Here is a 19,419-nt window from a genome sequence, read left to right on the forward strand (position 1 = left end):
CTGAACAAGAGGCTGTTGGTACCTGAATCTCACCACCAGCTTCTGAAAATAAAATTAGGCTCAGAATCAAAGCTCCAGTAGTCAGCTCTGTCCTGACACACAGTCCTGTGATTTACTGTTTTAAAGGACACCTTATACCACATGTGTCAGTGGTTTGACACACCCAGAGTCTGTGGCTTCACATTGAGTCAGGCAGGAGTTAGTCTGTGATCTCAGGCCAGAACAAAAGGACACCAGATCGCACCTCTGCCACAGAGCACTCCTTTGAGGTGGAGGACTTCTTTCCTCAATCAGAGATCTGTTTTCAGCCTCGGAGCTCAAACAATGCAAGTGGAAGACAGGACAGGGCGGTCTCTGATGGTGCTTCAACAGTTGTCAGCAAATAAAACTGCACACAGTCAGGGATCTATGATCAATTGATCAACTGATATATTTATAAGGCCAGAGGTCAGAGGTCGAAGTTTAATTACAATTTATGGACCCATTTTTATAAAAAATAATGCACATTACGCTTCACAAATAAATATATCAGGAAATTCCAGTCATGTGTGTTTAATATGATGGCTTCAGGTATAACTGTTACTCTTCAAGTTGCCTGGGTGAAGGAGAGCTAACACTGCCCTCTTTGGGTAAAGTTCATGATCACAACTTTCATGCTTTAAATTTAGTTTCTGTGAACATGACATAACATAGAGATTAATAAAAGATGAAACACTACATTATTGGATTAATGCCACCTCTCAAATATGCTGACAAACTCTTAATTACAATAAGAAAAAAGTCTGTTGATTGACATCTGTGCTTGCGACCACCACAAGCACACCAGCACCTTAGATTTTTGCACACGTTTGGTCTTGTTCTCTCTATGTGAGTGTATCATAAGAGAAGTCCAAAAAAAGTTTTTAAACTCTTTAGCCATGTTAAAACCATCTAGAAAATGCTGGGCGGGTGTTGATTTAGCGGTACAAACATGTTCACATTAAAAACTTGTTACTGTTTGAACTTCCTGAAAAGAGAAGCAGTTGCCTTTTAGTGAATCTAATCTTTCTCAGAAACACATTCTGGATTTTTATAACTGAGATTAAAGACTGCGTTAGAGTCTGAATATAGAGTCTGTATTCTCTGTTCAGAATACAGACCAGATCTTAACAGCCTTCTGTTTGATGTTTTTCTGTCATTGAGTGATTTATACAAGTGTGGTATTCATTTATAGAAAGTACATATTTACTATAACACGTCACATTTGCTTTCAAGTTCAATATATTGATCTGAAAGTCAGAGTGATAATAATGCCATATAGAGCCGTTTAAAACTGTCTCTTGCCGCCAGTGTTCCTATGGACAACATATAGGAATATAAGGGATAATATATAAATGGGGATTCTAAATACCACTTTACTTTGGACCTCTGACATTTTATTAACGGTGTAATGTCTGGTCAACCTTTGATAAATCTTTTGAAACTTCTTAAAGGGCATTTAAAAAGAACAAAGAAAACAAAATTGACATATACAAAATAAATTACAATACCCTTAAAAGCAAATACTGCCCAGAGAGACAGCTGCCTGGTGGAGGTTTGTGCTCTCGCACTGCTTCTTATTTTTCATAGATTAACCCTTTAACCCACTAACTTATGAAAAGTTATCTTTGTGTATTTGAATTTTTGGTCTGTGGATTTAAATTGAAGTTCCACCTTAAATAATAACGCACACGAAAACACATTGTATCTTTTATTGTCTGTGTCATGTGTTGGGCTGGGTGTTTACGCCCATCTTTTTTTTACTTTCACTTTCATGAACTGTGTGGCGCAGGTGATCGTCTCCTGTGGGAAGCTCCGTGAAAGGTAAGTGAAGCACTCTGTAATGTTTTCCTTGTTAACATCAGCTGTGTACAGGTTAGTTCCACCACAAACAGCACAAATTTGCCGCTCCGTTTAGTTGGAACTATGGAGCGGCTCCAGCTGGAACTGGGAAGCAGGGGCTGGGAAAGCTGGCCATTTAATGTTTGTGTACGTGCGTGACCAGCTCAGCAAAGATAAGCTGACGGTCAGCAGCTGATCTCTGAATCGTTGTTAGTGTGGATCCACTATTGATTACTGAAGGGCAGCTTTTTCTCCCGTGGAGCAAAAGTCATTGTTGTTGTTTTTTTTCCTGCTGTGGAGGAAAAGCTTTTTATATCATGGTTGCTAGGCAACCTGGGCAGCGCGACGGAGGCTAGACCGTCCGATTTCACAAGCTTCGCACTTCCGGCCTTAGCGATCTTTGAGTACGCCGCCCTTGTGGACCGTTAAGGCTGCTTACTTTAAGGCTGCAGACCCTGAATTGGGATACAGCCCATGACATGGATTCCTGCTTGTATGCTTGTACCATAATGTCCAGAATAGAGGAACTGCAAAATTCAAACGTACCATAATGCAAGAGGACAACGTAGTGGTGAACCTGGCACTTTAAATAGTGAAGCAATGCCATTTCAGACAAGAGAAAGAATGTCAATAAACCTTGAATCTCATGCCTGTGTTGCTGACAACATCATTTTTATTAGTTTATTGATTTAAAATGAAAAAGATTTGCATGTAATCATACCCAAAGCTTTGACTCTGTGTCTCTTTGTTAAAGAAAAGTGGACTGTGAGATACCGAAGGGATCTGATCAACTCAAACAGCTGGAGGCAATAAACACAACTTCACCTCCTGTTTGTCCGAACCAGGATTAGGCTGCATTCACTGGTGCATATCACTAATAATCTCTAACAGATCCGTGTGCCTCCAGCAAATAATGTTAGGGTTTACATGCATTACTTGCATTTAAAAAAAACATAAAATTCAAACAAGAATATCAACCACATATATGCAATTTTATTAGGATAGCATGATGCTGTGCTGGTTCATGACATTGTCTCCCAATAAGAAGGTCCAGGGTTTGATCCTGCCAGACTTTCTGTGTGAAGTTTCATGTTCCTCCCACAGTCCAAAAACATGCATGTTAGGTTACTTGGTGACTCTAAGGTGCCTCTTAAACTATAGCTGCTGGGATAGGCTTTTGCCAGATCATAACACTTAATTGGATAAGCAGTAGAAAATAGATGTATGAACAATTTTCTAAACTAATTCTAGAATTCAAAACTTATCTTATCAAACTTCCTCCGTGAGGGAACTTTCTTCATGTTAAAAGTGAAGCCACCAAGTGCTGCTTATTTGATCATTGGGGCTCTCTGTCTAATGTTGTCAGCACCTTAACCTGACATTGAGATACTGATTTTGTGAGCTAGCTCTATAAAAATAGCTGCTGAGATGAAGCAGAAAAGAAGCAGCTGATATTTGGACAACAAACATGACGGAAAGGAGGATTTCTTTTGATGTGCACATGAATGATTTGTGTTTCATCTGCAGGTGAAGGTAGGAAGTGATGTAGATGTGACTTAAAAGACCCCAAAATTATACAGTGAAACACCAAACAATATGGTGATCCTCTATTAGCAAAGATGGAGATTATAAAGAAACACACACTGACAGGTCAGGCAAAGGTCTGCTAAACAAGCAGAACACCACCTTCTCTCTAGTTTATGAGTTATCTGCTTCAAGGTAAACTTTTATGAGTTACACCAGGGAGTCAAACCTCTCCAATTAGCCGCTTTCTTTGTCAGAGGAACAAGAGCATCAAGAGTCATATACAGTGAGGTTTTGACAATATTAACAAGATAATTGACGTCAATTAGTTGCTCTGCATTGTGTTTAGAGATGGCACTGAAGAAAATAATGGTGGAATTATTTCTTTAACATTAGTTACAGCATTTTTAGATAGACATCTGCAAAGAAAAACAACCCACAGTGCTGTGTTGTCCATTATTTTAGAATTAAGTGTAATTAACAAATAGTCAGACAAAGAGATTTTTCAGTAAATATTTCTAAATGTCCTCTTTCTACTCCGTATGTCAGGAATATGGAGGACAGAGAGGAGGGAGTCCCTCCCTCTAAAACCACTCTGTGTGGGAAACATGAGAGCCAGACCAAAGCTCAGAGGTGAGATGACCATCTCTAACTGTCCATGACTCTTCTCCACATCACAGCTCAGCACTAACATCACTGCTCCATCATTATTCACAGAAAAAAACACAGAATCAAACGCAAACCTGAAACTGGATCCAGCTGTGAGTCTGCCAAAAGTGAGATGTCAACAAATGACGATGTTAAAAGACAGTGCACCTCTGAATCTAAGTATGCTGATATTAGTTACTTTTAGAACAGTTGTTATTAACGCAGGGATAATGTAGTTAAAGTGCTGCAAATATGTGTTCATTTTTTTTTTTTGTTGCTGTCAGGATCACTCAGAGTCCAGGATTTCCTGAACCTAAACCCAGCTGTGTGTCCTTGAAGAGCAACCAGTCAAAGGGCATTGGAGAAACCTTTAAAGCGGAACTTTCTGAGATAGAGAGGTATTCTGTACCTAAAGCTGTAACTGTGTTTGAAGCTCTTTTCCCCACTAAGTGTAAAGAATCGACATGATGGGAGCCATTTATGTAGGGAAGAGTATCTGTAGGACTCCGCTCTTCCAGCAGATAATCTCCATGTGTTGTAGACTTATTAAAACAATTCTTATATTTATAGTAAAAATGTGGAACTAGATAGAAAAATGTCTTTAATTCCTAAACAGTTAACACAATACTTTAGTTAAACCTTTTAGTTTAAAGCAGAAAGTCTGCATTTCAATCACATCTTTATTGTTAGATGTAAAATCTATTTTAAATGTGTATAGAAGCTACATTATGAAAAAATTGTCGATGTACAAAAGCTTACAGACCTAACTACAAGATGTCTACCATCTCAGCTTGGACACTTGACATCAAGTTGGCAGCAGCTATTAACTATCACTATAAACCATAACTTGGTTTGCAACATAACAATGACAAATGTAGAATACTGTGACCAACATGAAAATGTCTTATAATATCCTCCATCAACATAGCATGGTTGAATTATATAGGATTAAAGAACAACAACAAAGACAGCATGTCTCTAAATTAGGGCTGAACGATATATCGCATTTGCGATAATATCGCGACATGATTAAGTGCAATTTTCTAACCGCAAAGGCTGCGATTATACTCTGGACATGTCCAAATTCATGGGCTGCATCCTCCTGAGGCCGCATTTGTAGACCGATTACGTCACAGCGACGCGCCGAAGGCTGTCCAAATTCGTAGACTCCTCCGAATGTAGCCGACAAATGCGTCCTCCTTTTCCCCGAATTTGAAGGATGGGTCGGGTGTGTCCTTCGTGGCCTACCATATCCCAGAATTCATAGCGCGGCCCAGCCAAACTCCAGTTTCCAGCAATGGCGGCCGCTACTAAGTTTTAAAATTACTCATACTAATCTTTCTGGGTCACAAAATAAACTAGTTGTGTAAACATCAAATATCTGCTCGGTTTATCAAGATATCCCATATTTGCAAAAGTGCTTCGACGTTTTCAGAGGCGTCTGCTACCCACCAGCTCGACAGCTAGCCGGGAGCTCGAGGGTTACTGATGCGGCCGAGAACGGCACAACTCCCGGCACATCATTTTCAGATCACCGCGGAGTTTCGCTGCTCGGGTTAAACGTAATATATAAGTCACTTAGACAACCTAAAAATGTTATTGTTGGGCTTTTTTCAGTGTTTTGTTTGTTCGTGAGTAAATCGGTTTGGCTCAGATTAAAGTTATTAGATTAGATAAAATAAAACTTTATTAATCCCCCGGGTGGGTTCCTCCTTGGTTTTCACACAGCTGACTAAACGTCAAACAGAAAACTTATTAAACAGAAGTATGAGACAGTCGAGAATTTACACCAGTGTCTGGTTATATTTTAGATAGCAAGAAGCAGACGGCCGAGTTTATTAAACTCCACCGAGACAGCGGTGACGCTAATCAGAAGGCTAGACCGTCCAATTTCACGCCTTTAAATTTTAAAGGCGTGTTTGTGTGTGTGTTTATACAATTGCTATTATGTTTGCACTTTATGTGTAATGTTACTGACTGCAGAGATCAGTAAGATGTGTGTATTTTTTATTTATTAGTTTTATTTATTTAATATTATTTTTTAATTTAATGACTGTCTAGTAGTTCACAGATGTCGAAAAACTGAGTGTGGTAAAGCCACTGATTTTTTTTATGTATATTTCTGCAATCTGCACATTGTACTGACTTTCATTTTAATGTTTACACCAGGGTTCCTTGTCAGCACTTTATGCTCAGATGTTTGTAAGCTAAAAATAAACTATTGTGTATGTTCAAATATACTGTTGTGATTGAAGAAGTTAAATAAAAATGTCAGTCATCAATTCATGCATCACCTCATGTCATCATAACAGAGGTCTGTCTTCCAGGAAAGAACAGTTTAAAATTAAAATGTAATATAGTATTGGCCATACTATATGATGTATTGCTTGTCCCTGTTTAATAATACAGAAGACAAAGACCTTAAAAAATAATCGCATATCGCATCGCAATCGCAATATTTGGGCAAAAAATCGCAATTAGATTATTTTCCATAATCGTTCAGCCCTACTCTAAATCCAAGTAGGTTGATATCAGTTACTTCTAAAGTTGTTCTATTTCTTTTTCTGTCAGGATCCCTCAGAGAAAAGACTTTCCTGAACCTGAACTCAGCTGCGTGTCCTTAAAAAGCAACCAGTCCAAGGGCATTGGAGAAACGTTTAAAGCACGGCCTTCTGCTGTAAAGAGGTGATCTGATTTGTTGCAACAGTGTCTGTTGTTTTCACCCTTGACAAACACAGCAGTCAGAGTTTAAAGAATAAATGCTGTAGGAGGTGTTTCTGAAGTAAAGTGGCTATAAGACTTCAATTGGTCCAGCAGTCGATGACTGGAAGATGCTAAAAAGCTTGGTGAGCATGACACCACATGAGAAGCAGGGAAGTTCATCTTTATAGAGGTTTATGGATGATTTTGGATTGTTGCATTGAAAAATGAAAGACAGTGTGGGGGAGGCAGTCCTGGATGTTGCTACATGATGTTACCAGCATTAATTTGATTTTTAAAACTGTACCTGTAAGTCAGGAGCTCATGTCAATCTGTCTATATCGAGAAATAACAGGTATTTTTATTTATTTTGTTTTTTTTTGCCAGTATGGATTGATCATTTTATAATAGATACACAGTGATTTAAACATAAAAATGAGATGCAACATGCCAGAAGCCAAGGGAGATGTTTTGTGTTGTTCCATTAAAAGTCTAGAAACAGCAACATATTGGAAATCATTTAAATCATTTACATAAAAATAGCACACATACTGTTGCAATCCCAGCCTAACACTGGTATAGAGCACTCATATTTCCAGAAGTCCTTTTTATGTTCAGCATTCAAAGATGTATCTCAGCAAGAAATGCAGCCAACCTCCATTTTTCTTACTTCTAGTTATTCCTTATAGCCCAAAGTTCTTTCCCTTCACTCGTCTTTATATAGACCATATTAGCTTCAGTTTGATAAAATAGCTCTTTGCTGTAAAATTGTTTCCAATTCTTTGTTTGCTTCTGTACAAAAATCCATCCATTCAAATCATCCATTTTTCTGTGTTTGCTTCCTTTTCATTTTCAAAAGCTTCCCTTAAAATTAACTTCCCTCTCATAACAGTTTTAACTCTGCGTCACAAAATGGTGGAACTATTGTACTCTCTATGTTTTCTGCTATGAATCATTTGTTCTCCTTTTTAATTTCTCTGAATCTCTGATTGTTGAACATACCTACATTTCTTTTCCACAGAGTATTTACAGTCCTCCCATTTTGATAAAAATGAAGGCAAATTATACTGTGATCAGACAGGTTATTATCGCTTCTCACTTGTCTCTATCTTGCAGTCTTCCCATTTATGTCTGTTGTGTACTTAAACAGTCTACCATAAAGAAGACTGAGTGTAGAGATGAGTAACATGTATAACCCTTCTCTGAAGGATGGAGTTTTCTCCACATCACAGAGTAAATTTTATCTACAGGACTGTAACGTGTCATAAGAAAATGAAAAAGAAAGTTTTTCACATGACTATTTGCACTCCTGTGCAAATCAGTAGTTTATAGAAACATCTTTAGCAGCAATGAGTCAAAGTCACTCCCTTCTGTATGACTTTATCAGTTACTTACATCAGAGTGGATGAATTATGGCCCAGTCTTCTTTAATGTTGCTTCACTTCTTTGAGGCTTGTTAGTGTTAGTTTCATGTATCTGAATTGAATCTCTGTTCAAATACAAACATCACTATATAGACCTATGTGGACAGAAATAATCTGAACAATTTTTTTATGATTCCTCCACAGAGTGGACAAGGGGACCTCTGAGTCTCAAAGTGGTCAGTCTGTGCAGCAGCATCAAATGCATATGGACACCATATTTATGGTCTGTACATGTGAACCAACTACTTTTATATACATACCAAACAATACTGTGCCATTTTTATTTATAAAGCATGGATTTAACATGTCCCAGGCCATGGTATCTTTCCATTAGGGGTTTTGCAGAAATCATGTAAAATGCGCATGTAATAAAAAAATAAACCCACACACGCTATAATCCACATAAACGATTCGCCAATCTTTGCCAATCTGATCACCTGTCCATTGCAATTCCTACGCTGGACTATACGCCATCACATTGTCAGCATGAACTATCACATAGAATAGACTAAAAAGGTATAAAACAACTACAATGGACCAAAGTGCTGTACAGATGAACAAACACACCCATTCTCCTCACTGTCATCTCCATGCTACAGTTTGTAAACTAGCAGATTGTCAGTCAGTTCCAACACAGACACTGCATTACTTCAGTTTGATTTGGTCATTCAAACAATATTCTATTCTAGGAGCTGGAGGGTAACGTCATCACTTTTGTGAAGAATGAGTTGAAGAAGATCCAGAAGGTTCTCAGTCCGGATTATCGCGAATGCTTGAAGAGGCAAAAGGAGGATGAGGAGGTGTTGGAAGGTAGGGATGAAGAGAAGAGGAGGAGCAGCAAAGAGGCTTTTCTGAAAATCATACTGGACTTCCTGAGGAAAATGGACCAGGAGGAGCTGGCTGACCGTCTGCAGAGTAGTAAGAGGATTTCTCGTAGAATTTAAACCACTGGTTAAATGGGACATTTACCAATATCTTCATTTTATTGAAGCAACCACACTGCGAGTGAATTATATATATATATATATATATATATATATATATATATATATATATATATATATATATATACATACATACATACATACATACATACATACATACATACATATAAAATATTTTTATTAATGAATTTCTTTCATCGGTTTTGTTTTCATTTAGGAACACATGGTGTTGTTTGCCACGATCTTAAATCTACCCTGAAGAAGAAGTTCCAGTGTGTGTTTGAGGGGATCGCTAAAGCAGGAAACCCAACCCTTCTGAATCAGATCTACACAGAGCTCTACATCACGAAGGGAGGGACTGCAGAGGTCAATGATGAACATGAGATCAGACAGATTGAAACAACATCCAGGAAACCAGACAGACCAGAAACAACAATCAGACAAGAAGACATCTTTAAAGCCTCACTTGGAAGAGATGAACCAATTAGAACAGTGCTGATAAAGGGAGTGGCTGGCATTGGGAAAACTGTCCTAACACAAAAGTTAATTCTGGACTGGGCTGAAGACAAAGCCAATGAGGACATTCAGTTTATATTTCCATTCAGTTTCAGAGAGCTGAATGTTCTGAAAAAGGAAAAGTTCAGCCTGGTGGAACTTATTCATCACTTCTTTACTGAAACCAAAGAAGCAGGAATCTCCAGCTTTGAAGAGTTTAAAGTTCTGTTCATCTTTGATGGTCTGGATGAGTGTCGACTTCCTCTGGACTTCCGCAGAACTAAAGTCCTAACTGATCCTAGAAAGTCCACCTCAGTGGATGTGCTGTTAATAAACCTTATCAGGGGTAAACTACTTCCCTCTGCTCACCTCTGGATAACCACACGACCTGCAGCAGCCAGTCAGATCCCTCCTAAATATGTAGATATGGTGACAGAGGTCAGAGGTTTCACTAGATCACAGAAGGACGAGTACTTTAGGAAGAGATTCAGAGATGAGGAACAGGCCTGCAGGATCATCTCCCACATCAAGACATCACGAAGCCTCCACATCATGTGCCACATCCCAGTCTTCTGCTGGATCACTGCTACAGTTCTGGAGGATATGCTGAAAACCAGAGAGGAAGGGGAACTGCCTGAGACCCTGACTGAGATGTACATCCACTTTCTGGTGGTTCAGGCCAAAGTGAAGAAGGTCAAGTACGATGATGGAGTTGAGACAGATCCACACTGGAGTTTGGAAAATACAAAGATTATTGAGTCTCTGGGAAAACTGGCTTTTGATCAGCTGCAGAAGGGAAACCTGATCTTCTATGAATCAGACCTGACAGAGTGTGGCATCAATATCAGAGCAGCCTCAGTGTACTCAGGAGTGTTCACACAGATCTTTATAGAGGAGAGAGGACTGTACCAGGACAGGGTGTTCTGCTTTGTCCATCTTAGCATTCAAGAGTTTCTGGCGGCTCTTCATGTCCATCTGACTTTCATTAACTCTGGAGTCAATCTGCTGGAAGAACAACAAACAGGTACACACCTTTACCAGAGTGCTGTGGACAAGGCCTTACAAAGTCCAAATGGACATCTGGACTTGTTCCTTCGTTTCCTTCTTGGTCTGTCACTGGAAACCAATCAGAGTCTCCTACGAGGTCTGTTAAACCAAACAGGAAGTAGCTCACAGACCAATCAGGAAACCATCCAGTACATCAAGAAGAAGATCAATGAGAATCTATCTGCAGAGAAAAACATCAACCTGCTCCATTGTCTGAATGAACTGAATGATCGTTCTCTAGTAAAAGAGATCCAACAGTACTTGAGATCAGGACGTCTCTTCACAGATAATCTGTCTCCTGCTCAGTGGTCAGCTCTGGTCTTCATCTTGCTGTCAGCAGAAGAAGATCTAGATGTGTTTGATCTGAAGAAGTACTGTGTTTCAGAAGAGGCTCTACTGAGACTGCTGCCAGTGGTCAAAGCCTCCAAGAAAGCTCTGTAAGTTATTGTCAAGTTAACATTATTTGAATACATTGCTCTGGTTCAGTGATGGGGGAGGAAAAAAAACTTGCCTTCATCTTTATGTCTTTTCAGATTGAGTGAGTGTTTCCTTTCAGAAAGAAGCTGTGAAGCTCTGTCTACAGTTCTCAGCTCTCAGTCCTCTAGACTGAAACAGCTGGAACTAGGCAACAATGACCTACAACATTCAGGAGTACAGCTGTTATCAGTTGGATTGAAGAGTCAACACTGCACACTTGAAACTCTCAGGTCAGAGCAACTCAGTTTGGTTTATATGTTTCTTAGATATTTGTCTAAAGTTTCCGATTCATAAATCTCTTTAAGTTACAACAAGTACAGATCAGTGACAAAGTAATTAAAGACAAGAAGCACAGGTATTTATGCAGCAGCATACAGCCTAGTGGCAAACAAGGAACAAAATACAAATAAGATATAATGAAAAGAAATTATTTTTTGTTAATTTTACTTAACTGTGAAGAATAAAATAGCTTAATATCATTTTTATATTTTTGCTTCAATGAGAAATGCTAGACTTAGTGTGTCAAGTTTTATTTGACATATAAAGGCAACTGTAGCACATGGCATAAAGGCATGAAATAACAAGTAAAATAAACTATAAAAGGAAAAAAATACACATTAAAAAGAAAGTGTAGAATAAATAAATACAGGTTACTAAAAATGCTATAGTAGCTATTGCGCAGAGGTAATGGCATATACATGAAGAGCGTTGCAACAACCCCTATTGTATTATAGCAATTGTGGGGGGGGGGGTGCCCTACTATTGTAGTAGTTGTGGGAGTCTCCTAGTGGGTGTGTGAGAGTATAGTGGCAGCCATTACATGCTGTTCGTGTGTCTGTTCAGAAGAAACCTTACCGTTGTAACGGGCTAGTGTCGGCGACTACCGATCCCCACACATGTATGTATGGACAGAGTAGAGCTGTGGAGACCTGGCTTTCAATTCAATTCAATTTTATTTATATAGCGCCAAATCACAACATAAGTCGCCTCAAGGCTTGTATGGTCTTATGTTGCTGACAACGAATAAAGGTCTCTTGTTTGATTTAACTGACTGGCTTCGGCTAACCTCCACACCACATGCCTGCTGGACCTGCTAGTCGCTACTTCCTTGCCAGACTGCTGTTACAGTGTGTACAATGATTGTGCAAAATAAACTGTCCTATATTTCTGAAGTTCAGGTAGAAACTATACCTGAATCTATTGGTGTGGTTGTAGATGCTTATATACTTCATACCTGATGGCAGGACCATAAAGAGTGTATGGGTGGGGTGGCTGGAATCAGAGGATCCGGTGGACCTTCTTCTTACAACCCTATCTGAACAGGTCCTGGATGGCTGGCAGTTCAGACCCAGTGATATGATCTGATGTGATCACCTTTCATACTTTTCTTTTTTCATCTTTTCAATTTCATTTATATAGCGCCAAATCACAACAACGGTCGCCTCAAGGCGCTTTATATTGTACAGTAGATCGTACAATAATAGAGCCATAGAGCTTTGTGGTCCAGAGCATAACAACTGCCATACCAAATCATGATAGAGCCAGACAGAATACTCTCGATGGTGCATCGATAAAAGTTGGGGAGTTTTCAAGGGTCCATGCCAAACCTCCTCACCACACTTTTGCTGCTTTTGTGATCAAATCCACGTGATGTGACCAGATCAGATCCTCAATGATGCTGATGCCCAGGAACCTGAAGCATCTGACACTCTCCCCTCAATGAAAATGGGTATGTGTCCTCCACCCTGCACTTTCCTGTAGTCCACAGTGAGCTCCGAGGACTTGCATACATTGAGCAGCAGGTTGTTGTACAATACTATGATGTCAGGGCTCTCACCTCTGCTCTGTAAGCAGACTCGTCTCCATCAAAAATTTTGTACAATATCTTTTCAGGATGAACGGCTGTAACCTCTCAGAAAGAAGCTGTGAAAGTCTGTCCTCAGTTCTTAGCTTCCAGTTCTCCAGTGTGAGAGACCTGGATTTGAGTAACAACGACCTGCAGGATTCAGGAGTGACGCTCCTGTCAGCTGGACTGCAGAGTCCACACTGCAAACTGGAAGCTCTAAGGTCAGGGTTCATCACACTGTTAAACTCATGAACTCAAAATTACATTGTTTTAATTGTTTGGATTTCATATTCACTTTACTCAACCATTGGTGTTTATGTGTTCTATGATGTGCTTGCAAAAGTGAACGGGTACCCTGAAGGCCATATGCTGCAATTAGTATCCAGTACACAATAATACTATTTAGCTGTGCATGGGCATTGTTAGTGACACTTCAGAAACAGAAAATGTAGCTTAGACTTACTAATGAAAACCAGTCCTTATGAACATTTGAAAGGGTTTTAAATACAAATGATCACATATTTGAGATCTGTTAATCAGCAAGTAAGAATGTGAGTCAACATTTATTATAGGGCTAAATTCCATTTGCGTGTCTATCTGTTCAAGCTTTCCATTTGACTGGAAAAATAAATATTAAACATATCCTTCCATCACTTACTGAAAAGTTTGGTTCTAAACTGTCAGTATTGGGGAATACCGGCGTTACATATTTAAAATACAAAATATGAGTAACTGTATTCCATTACAGTTAACGTTTAAAAGGTGGTATTCAGAATACAGTTACTGAAATAAATGGATTACATGGCGGTATTTTCCTGTTTCATATGTTAGGCTATGCCCTCTCTATTTCTGGTAATTCCATGCCGGTGGAAACGCAAACAAAACACGCATTAAGAGGCTCTAATGCCTGTGTCTCAATCTCGCAGTCCATGTCACCCCTACTTGTGGCCCGCATAATGACGTGAAGAAATATTTTTAAAAATGATTACTCAAAAGATTATTTAATGTGAAGGCAATAGGCAGAGTGTTACAGGCATAGCCCTAAAGAATGTAGCCCTATGGGCAGTGCAGTCCATGCTGCAGGGAGAATGGACTGCCATACCGAGCCCAGTTGTAATTAAGCTATTAAGACTCGATTGTACACTGTGTTCGTGTTTTCCTCCGAAGCAATAAGTTCCGTTGGAGCAGCCTTTCAACGCCTCTGTCTGTCTCACTAGCAACGTTGACCCAGACAACAAAGTAAAGCTAGTTTTCAGCTACGAGCCGACAGGGAACCCGACGTATTAGCCAGAGGTCCCTTTACTACGGTTTGGAGCTGCGGACCTGTTTTATATACGTGCAGAATAGTTTTCCATATGAGATCACTGCAAAAAGTGCAGCCTTACCTGAAGCATGATAAAGCATGATAATATATTAAGTAATCCAAATTATTCAGAATACGTTACTGTCATTGAGTAATGTAACGGAATACGTTACAAAATACATTTTGGGGCATGTATTCTGTAATCTGTATTGGAATATATTTTAAAAGTAACCTTCCCAACACTGTAAACTGAATATAGAGGTGGCATTAACTATATTTGTGTCTAAAACTCACGAAATCAGTGTTTTTCCAAGTATCAAAATTCAATTTCCACTGCCAAAATCTGAGGGAACCATACTGTCCCCTCTCTTGTAAATTTTTTTTTTTAGTTATTTATGTTTGAGTCATTAACTAAAATGTGGACCAAGTACCAGTTTTTATAAATTCTTCCCCACTTGTGGTGTTTTGTGTGTCTCACAGTCTGTCAGGCTGTCTGGTTACAGAGAAAGGCTGTAATTCCCTTACATCAGCTGTAACCGCCAACACTACTCATCTAAGAGTGCTGGACCTGAGCTACAATCATCCTGGAGAGACAGGAGTGAATCTCCTGAAGCAGCTGACTCTGGAGACTCTCAGGTATGGAGTGACTGGCTGCAGCCATGTACAATGTTGATAGAGGAAAAAGGAGTGGAAATTTTTTCTTTGTCCTTCACTAAGTGCTGGTAGTTTTTTCTCCTTTTCTTTAAGCCAGAATATGAACTTTATATGAACAATCACACATATAGGACCTGTTTTACATGCAGGGGATTTCTCAGAAGAACACCTGGGACATTAATTCTGTGCCTAACTTACTGTTTCATGATTTCCCATTAGTAAATTATTTAACACACACAACATATTGGTTTACATATTATTTATGCTGAAAGAGACTGTGCTGGTCTGACCCCCCTCCTTCTCTCAGGGTGGAGCCTGCTGGAGTCCAATGGTTGAGACCAGGTCTGAGGAAGTGTAAGTGTGTTTTTAATGTGATTCATGAAAATAAAGCAGCACACATTCAACCATCTTCAAACTGTCACATCACTCATTCACATCTCTGATGTCAGGACTCACCATCAAAGTGTCAATCAATGAACAGATGATGGATCAATAACTGCAGCTGGATTGTGTTTGTTCTCTCCATTAGATTCCTGTCAACTCACAATCGACACAAACACAGTACACACAAACCTCAAATTGTCTGACAACAACAGGACGGTGACACATGTGGAGGAGGTTCAGTCATATCCTGATCATCCAGACAGATTTGATGACCGTCCTCAGCTGCTGTGCAGAGATGGTCTGACTGGTCGCTGCTACTGGGAGGTCGAGTGGAGAGGCAGGGTTGACATTTCAGTGAGTTACGGAGGAATCAGAAGGAAAGGAGACAGTATTAGTTGTTTGTTTGGTGGAAATGATCAGTCCTGGAGTCTGAGCTGCTCTGAAAATCGTTATTTTGTCTGGCACAATAACCAAAAGACATGTTTTTCTTCATCCTCCTCCTCTGTCTCTAACAGAGTAGGAGTGTATGTGGACTGTCCTGCTGGCACTCTGTCCTTCTACAGAGTCTCCTCTGACACTCTGATCCACCTCCACACCTTCAACACCACATTCACTGAACCTCTTTATGCTGGGTTTGCGTTCAGGCCTGTTTCTTCATTGTGTTTGTGTAAATCTGTAGAATCAGAGATTTTCCAGGCAAACAGAAACTGTTGAACAGATAATGCAGTCTGTACGTGTCTGTCACTTTCCTTGTAAACTTTGTCTCCTTAGTCCTTTAACGATGAAAGCTACAATTATTCCAGCATCCACATGTTGTTTTTCTGTCCTCCTCCTCCACTCACAGCTTTATAGTGAAGTATGCTGTGTTTCTCTAAACTTAACTCACCTGAGATGCTTTAGTTTGCTGTTCGCAGTTAGTTTGCTGTACATGAGACACACTGTGATATCAGGGAGGAATCACTGAGCTACACAAACCCAGAAGATGAATTTACAAACTCTTCAGAGACATTCACACATCATTTTTCAGTGAACAAAAGTGTAGAGACCAGCCGGGGTTTATCCAGATTTTATTCATAATTAATGACTTAAATGAACTTGCGTTGTTGCATCAGTTTCTGTTTTATTATATCAGTGATATGGATGATCAACCGTGCTGATTTTATTAAATGCATGTTAATATTAATGTCCAGTGACCTTCAAGCAACTGCTATAACTACTGTAGTTTTCTTATTTGTTATGCTTAACTTGTCCACTGGGTCAGTCTGTAGAGAGTAGTGTCTCTCCTCAGTGTAAAACATTATCGCAGACCTTATAACAATGTTTCGTTCTTCAAAGAGACCCAAAACTGCACTTCTGCCACTGAAAACACTAGCATGAACATTCACCCTTCCCTTAGCTGTTAATCAGAGGTTGGTTATAAGGAACAGCTGTCATCTACTCTTGAGCTCTGGCAACTTGCACTCATTCCTGTTCAAGGTGGCAAAGATTACAGGTTGTTGTTAAGTATTGCAGACTGGATTCATTTCTCCTGGCAACTGCTTAATCTGTATAACCATTAAAGGGTGGCCTAAACACTGCTGCTGTCTTGTTGTAGCTTTGCTGTCATTTACTACTGGCATTGGCTGGTTCCTTGTTTTATGCTGTTTTAGTGTTAATTGTTTGTTATATTTTAATCATGCTTTTAAAGGAGTTGCATTTTAGGGTGTTTGAATTCGTTCTTGTTTCTTTTATATCTCGTTTACTGAGTTGTTTTGTGTTTTATATGTCACAATATATAGTTGTTGTTTTTTGTTCTGTTTTTATTTTTTGATTTAGCTTTAGTGGAGGCATGGCTGCTTGTTGTGGAGGCTAGGGATATGTGGTGGAATTCCCTCTGATGCATGTGAGCAGTAGCAGTTTTTGATACGGGCGACACGGGCGGTTGCCCGGGGCGGCATTGTGGTGGGGGGCGGCATCACGGGCATCGGCAAAAAAAAAAAAATTGCTCGTACTCATGCTGCCCCGACATCATGCCAGCACATATTGGGAATGGTACAGGCACCGATCGGTTTTCTATCACCCATTTGCTGGGAGTAAGGGCGCCCTTCGTTTGCGAGGTGTGCCTGCTGCTTGCGGTACAGGGAGGAGAGGGCAGGGCGGCGGGGGATTCACTGGTGGCTGGAGCAGCATCTAATAACCAACTCGCAAAATAAAACAAAACAACAAACACGAAAACACCAGACATTATGATGCAGACATAATCTGCACCGATGTTTTATAGAAATTCTATACGCGAAAAGTGAGCACGAGAGCCCTCGGTGCGCCTATTGCTGCTGAAGTCAAAGTAAACTTTATTGTCATCTCCGCTACACACAGTACAGAATATAGAGAGACGAGAGGACGAGGCTCCAGTTACAGCAGTGCAAGTAAACAAACAATAAATATAAGAATAAGAAGAGTAAGAAAACAAATATACACTTTAGGACTCGGGGCAAAGGGATCAATAACAATTTAAAATTTATAATTTACTGTTTGATGATTTAAAGTCTCACACACAACCCGTGGAAAGGGGTTCATAATGTTGTAAATCCAAGCCCATTATGTATTCATGATTTGAATCCTGGGTTGTGTAAAATCCCAGAAATACACCTTAGACAAAGTGAATCTGTGAACTAAGGTGTAGGTCTATTAGGTTATGTTGTGGCGATCCTCGAGTTGGGGGATTTGTGTTCATACTGGAGTGCAAAATGAAAACCAATGTAAGATGGACAAGAAAAGTTCAAAGCCATCAGGTGCTCAGTTTAGAAAAAATAGAAAAGAAGAGGAAGAGAAACGAGCAAAAGATACAGGTAAGCAGATGTGTCATTGGATAATGACAGGTCATGTATCGTGAAACTATCAGAGTCAGAATACTTTATTAATCCCTAAGGAAATAATGTGGATTACAGTTGCTCCAAGAAGAAATGGTAAATTGTTGCTTTGTCCTGTTCTCATTGTATGACGAATTATGATGGCTGTTTGGTAGCCGTTTGCATACAATGCATACTCTCCCTAAATTCATGTGTGTGTGTTTCTCTGGTGAATTTCGACAACAGTTTTATGTTAATGTACAATCCTTAATATGTTTTATGGGGGGGGGGCGCCAGAGGGAGTGTTCGCCCAGGGCGCCAAACAGGCTAGGACCGCCACTGCATGTGAGTGTACACACCGGGAAATGGGTATAACGCACCATTTAAATTGCAGTGACAGTGGCAGTGAGGATTGCAGACCCATACTCCGGAACAGTAGGAGGCGGTAATGCTCCTTTACGTTGGTTGCCAACCGCCGTTAAACACGAAGAAGAAGAAGAAGTGAGGATTGCAGAGAGTAATTGGTGGCACCTTTGGGCACTCCTTCCTTTAGGTTGCCTCCCGAAGTGGTTAGTCTCCACCATTTTGTTAAATTATTTTACTGAGTTCCATTTTAACTAGGGTGGCAGTGAATCTTGTCCTTTTAATTAATGTTTGTTGATAAAGTATTTTAATTAACTGTTTTGTATTGTCAGTCCTTCTACCTAAAAAGTGTGGGTGTCAACTTTACTGGTTTTCCTCCTTCGTGCTGCCACATAAGGAAGAAGCTTCAGCATATTTAAGTAAATCTATCCTGTATCCCCAACTGCTCAGTGTATGTTTGTCTTAAACCCCTCTTAGAAACTCTGGCACTACCTGCATTTCAGTATTCTGCAAACCTCAGGTTTGTATCTTGCAATAAATGTTTGTATGTTCTGGATCTCTTTGTGGTTTGTCTGTGTCATTTTTCTTTTGTGAACAAAACAACATCTTATCTGCTCTCCAAGCAGAAGTTTCCTTAGGTATTTTGGTAAATGGCCTGCATTTGTATAGCACTTTTCTAGTCCTTAAAGGCCCCAAAGCGCTTTACACTACAGTCAGTCATTCACCCATTCACACACTGGTGATAGCAAACTACATTGTAGCCACAGCTGCCCTGGGGTGCACTGACAGAGGCGAGGCTGTCGGACACAGGCGCCACCGGGCCCTCTAACCACCAGCAGTAGGCAAACATGGGGTTAGTATCTTGCCCAAGGATATTTGGCATGCAGCCAGGAGGCAGCCTGGGATCGAACCACCAACCTTC

At 39.9% G+C, this 19,419-nt stretch overlaps 1 protein-coding gene across 1 annotated transcript; it reads left to right on the plus strand.

The window, feature by feature from the left end:
• The first annotated feature begins 1,792 nt into the window (after positions 1-1,792).
• LOC146680748 (uncharacterized) lies at positions 1,793-19,053 on the plus strand. Its single transcript, XM_085449898.1, has 13 exons — positions 1,793-1,842; positions 3,934-4,017; positions 4,102-4,212; positions 4,317-4,430; positions 6,604-6,717; positions 8,301-8,379; positions 8,846-9,074; positions 9,318-11,079; positions 11,176-11,349; positions 13,013-13,186; positions 14,749-14,904; positions 15,230-15,276; positions 15,452-19,053. Exons 1-13 carry the CDS (start codon positions 1,793-1,795, stop codon positions 16,018-16,020), a joined length of 3,663 nt encoding a protein of 1,220 aa, XP_085306024.1. The 3' UTR covers positions 16,021-19,053.
• Positions 19,054-19,419: the final 366 nt, after the last annotated feature.

This window comes from Copadichromis virginalis, linkage group LG23, assembly GCF_057382275.1.
Source record: "Copadichromis virginalis isolate Kocher_CV1m ecotype Utaka linkage group LG23, C_Virginalis_male_GT1.1, whole genome shotgun sequence".
NCBI lineage: Eukaryota > Metazoa > Chordata > Actinopteri > Cichliformes > Cichlidae > Copadichromis > Copadichromis virginalis.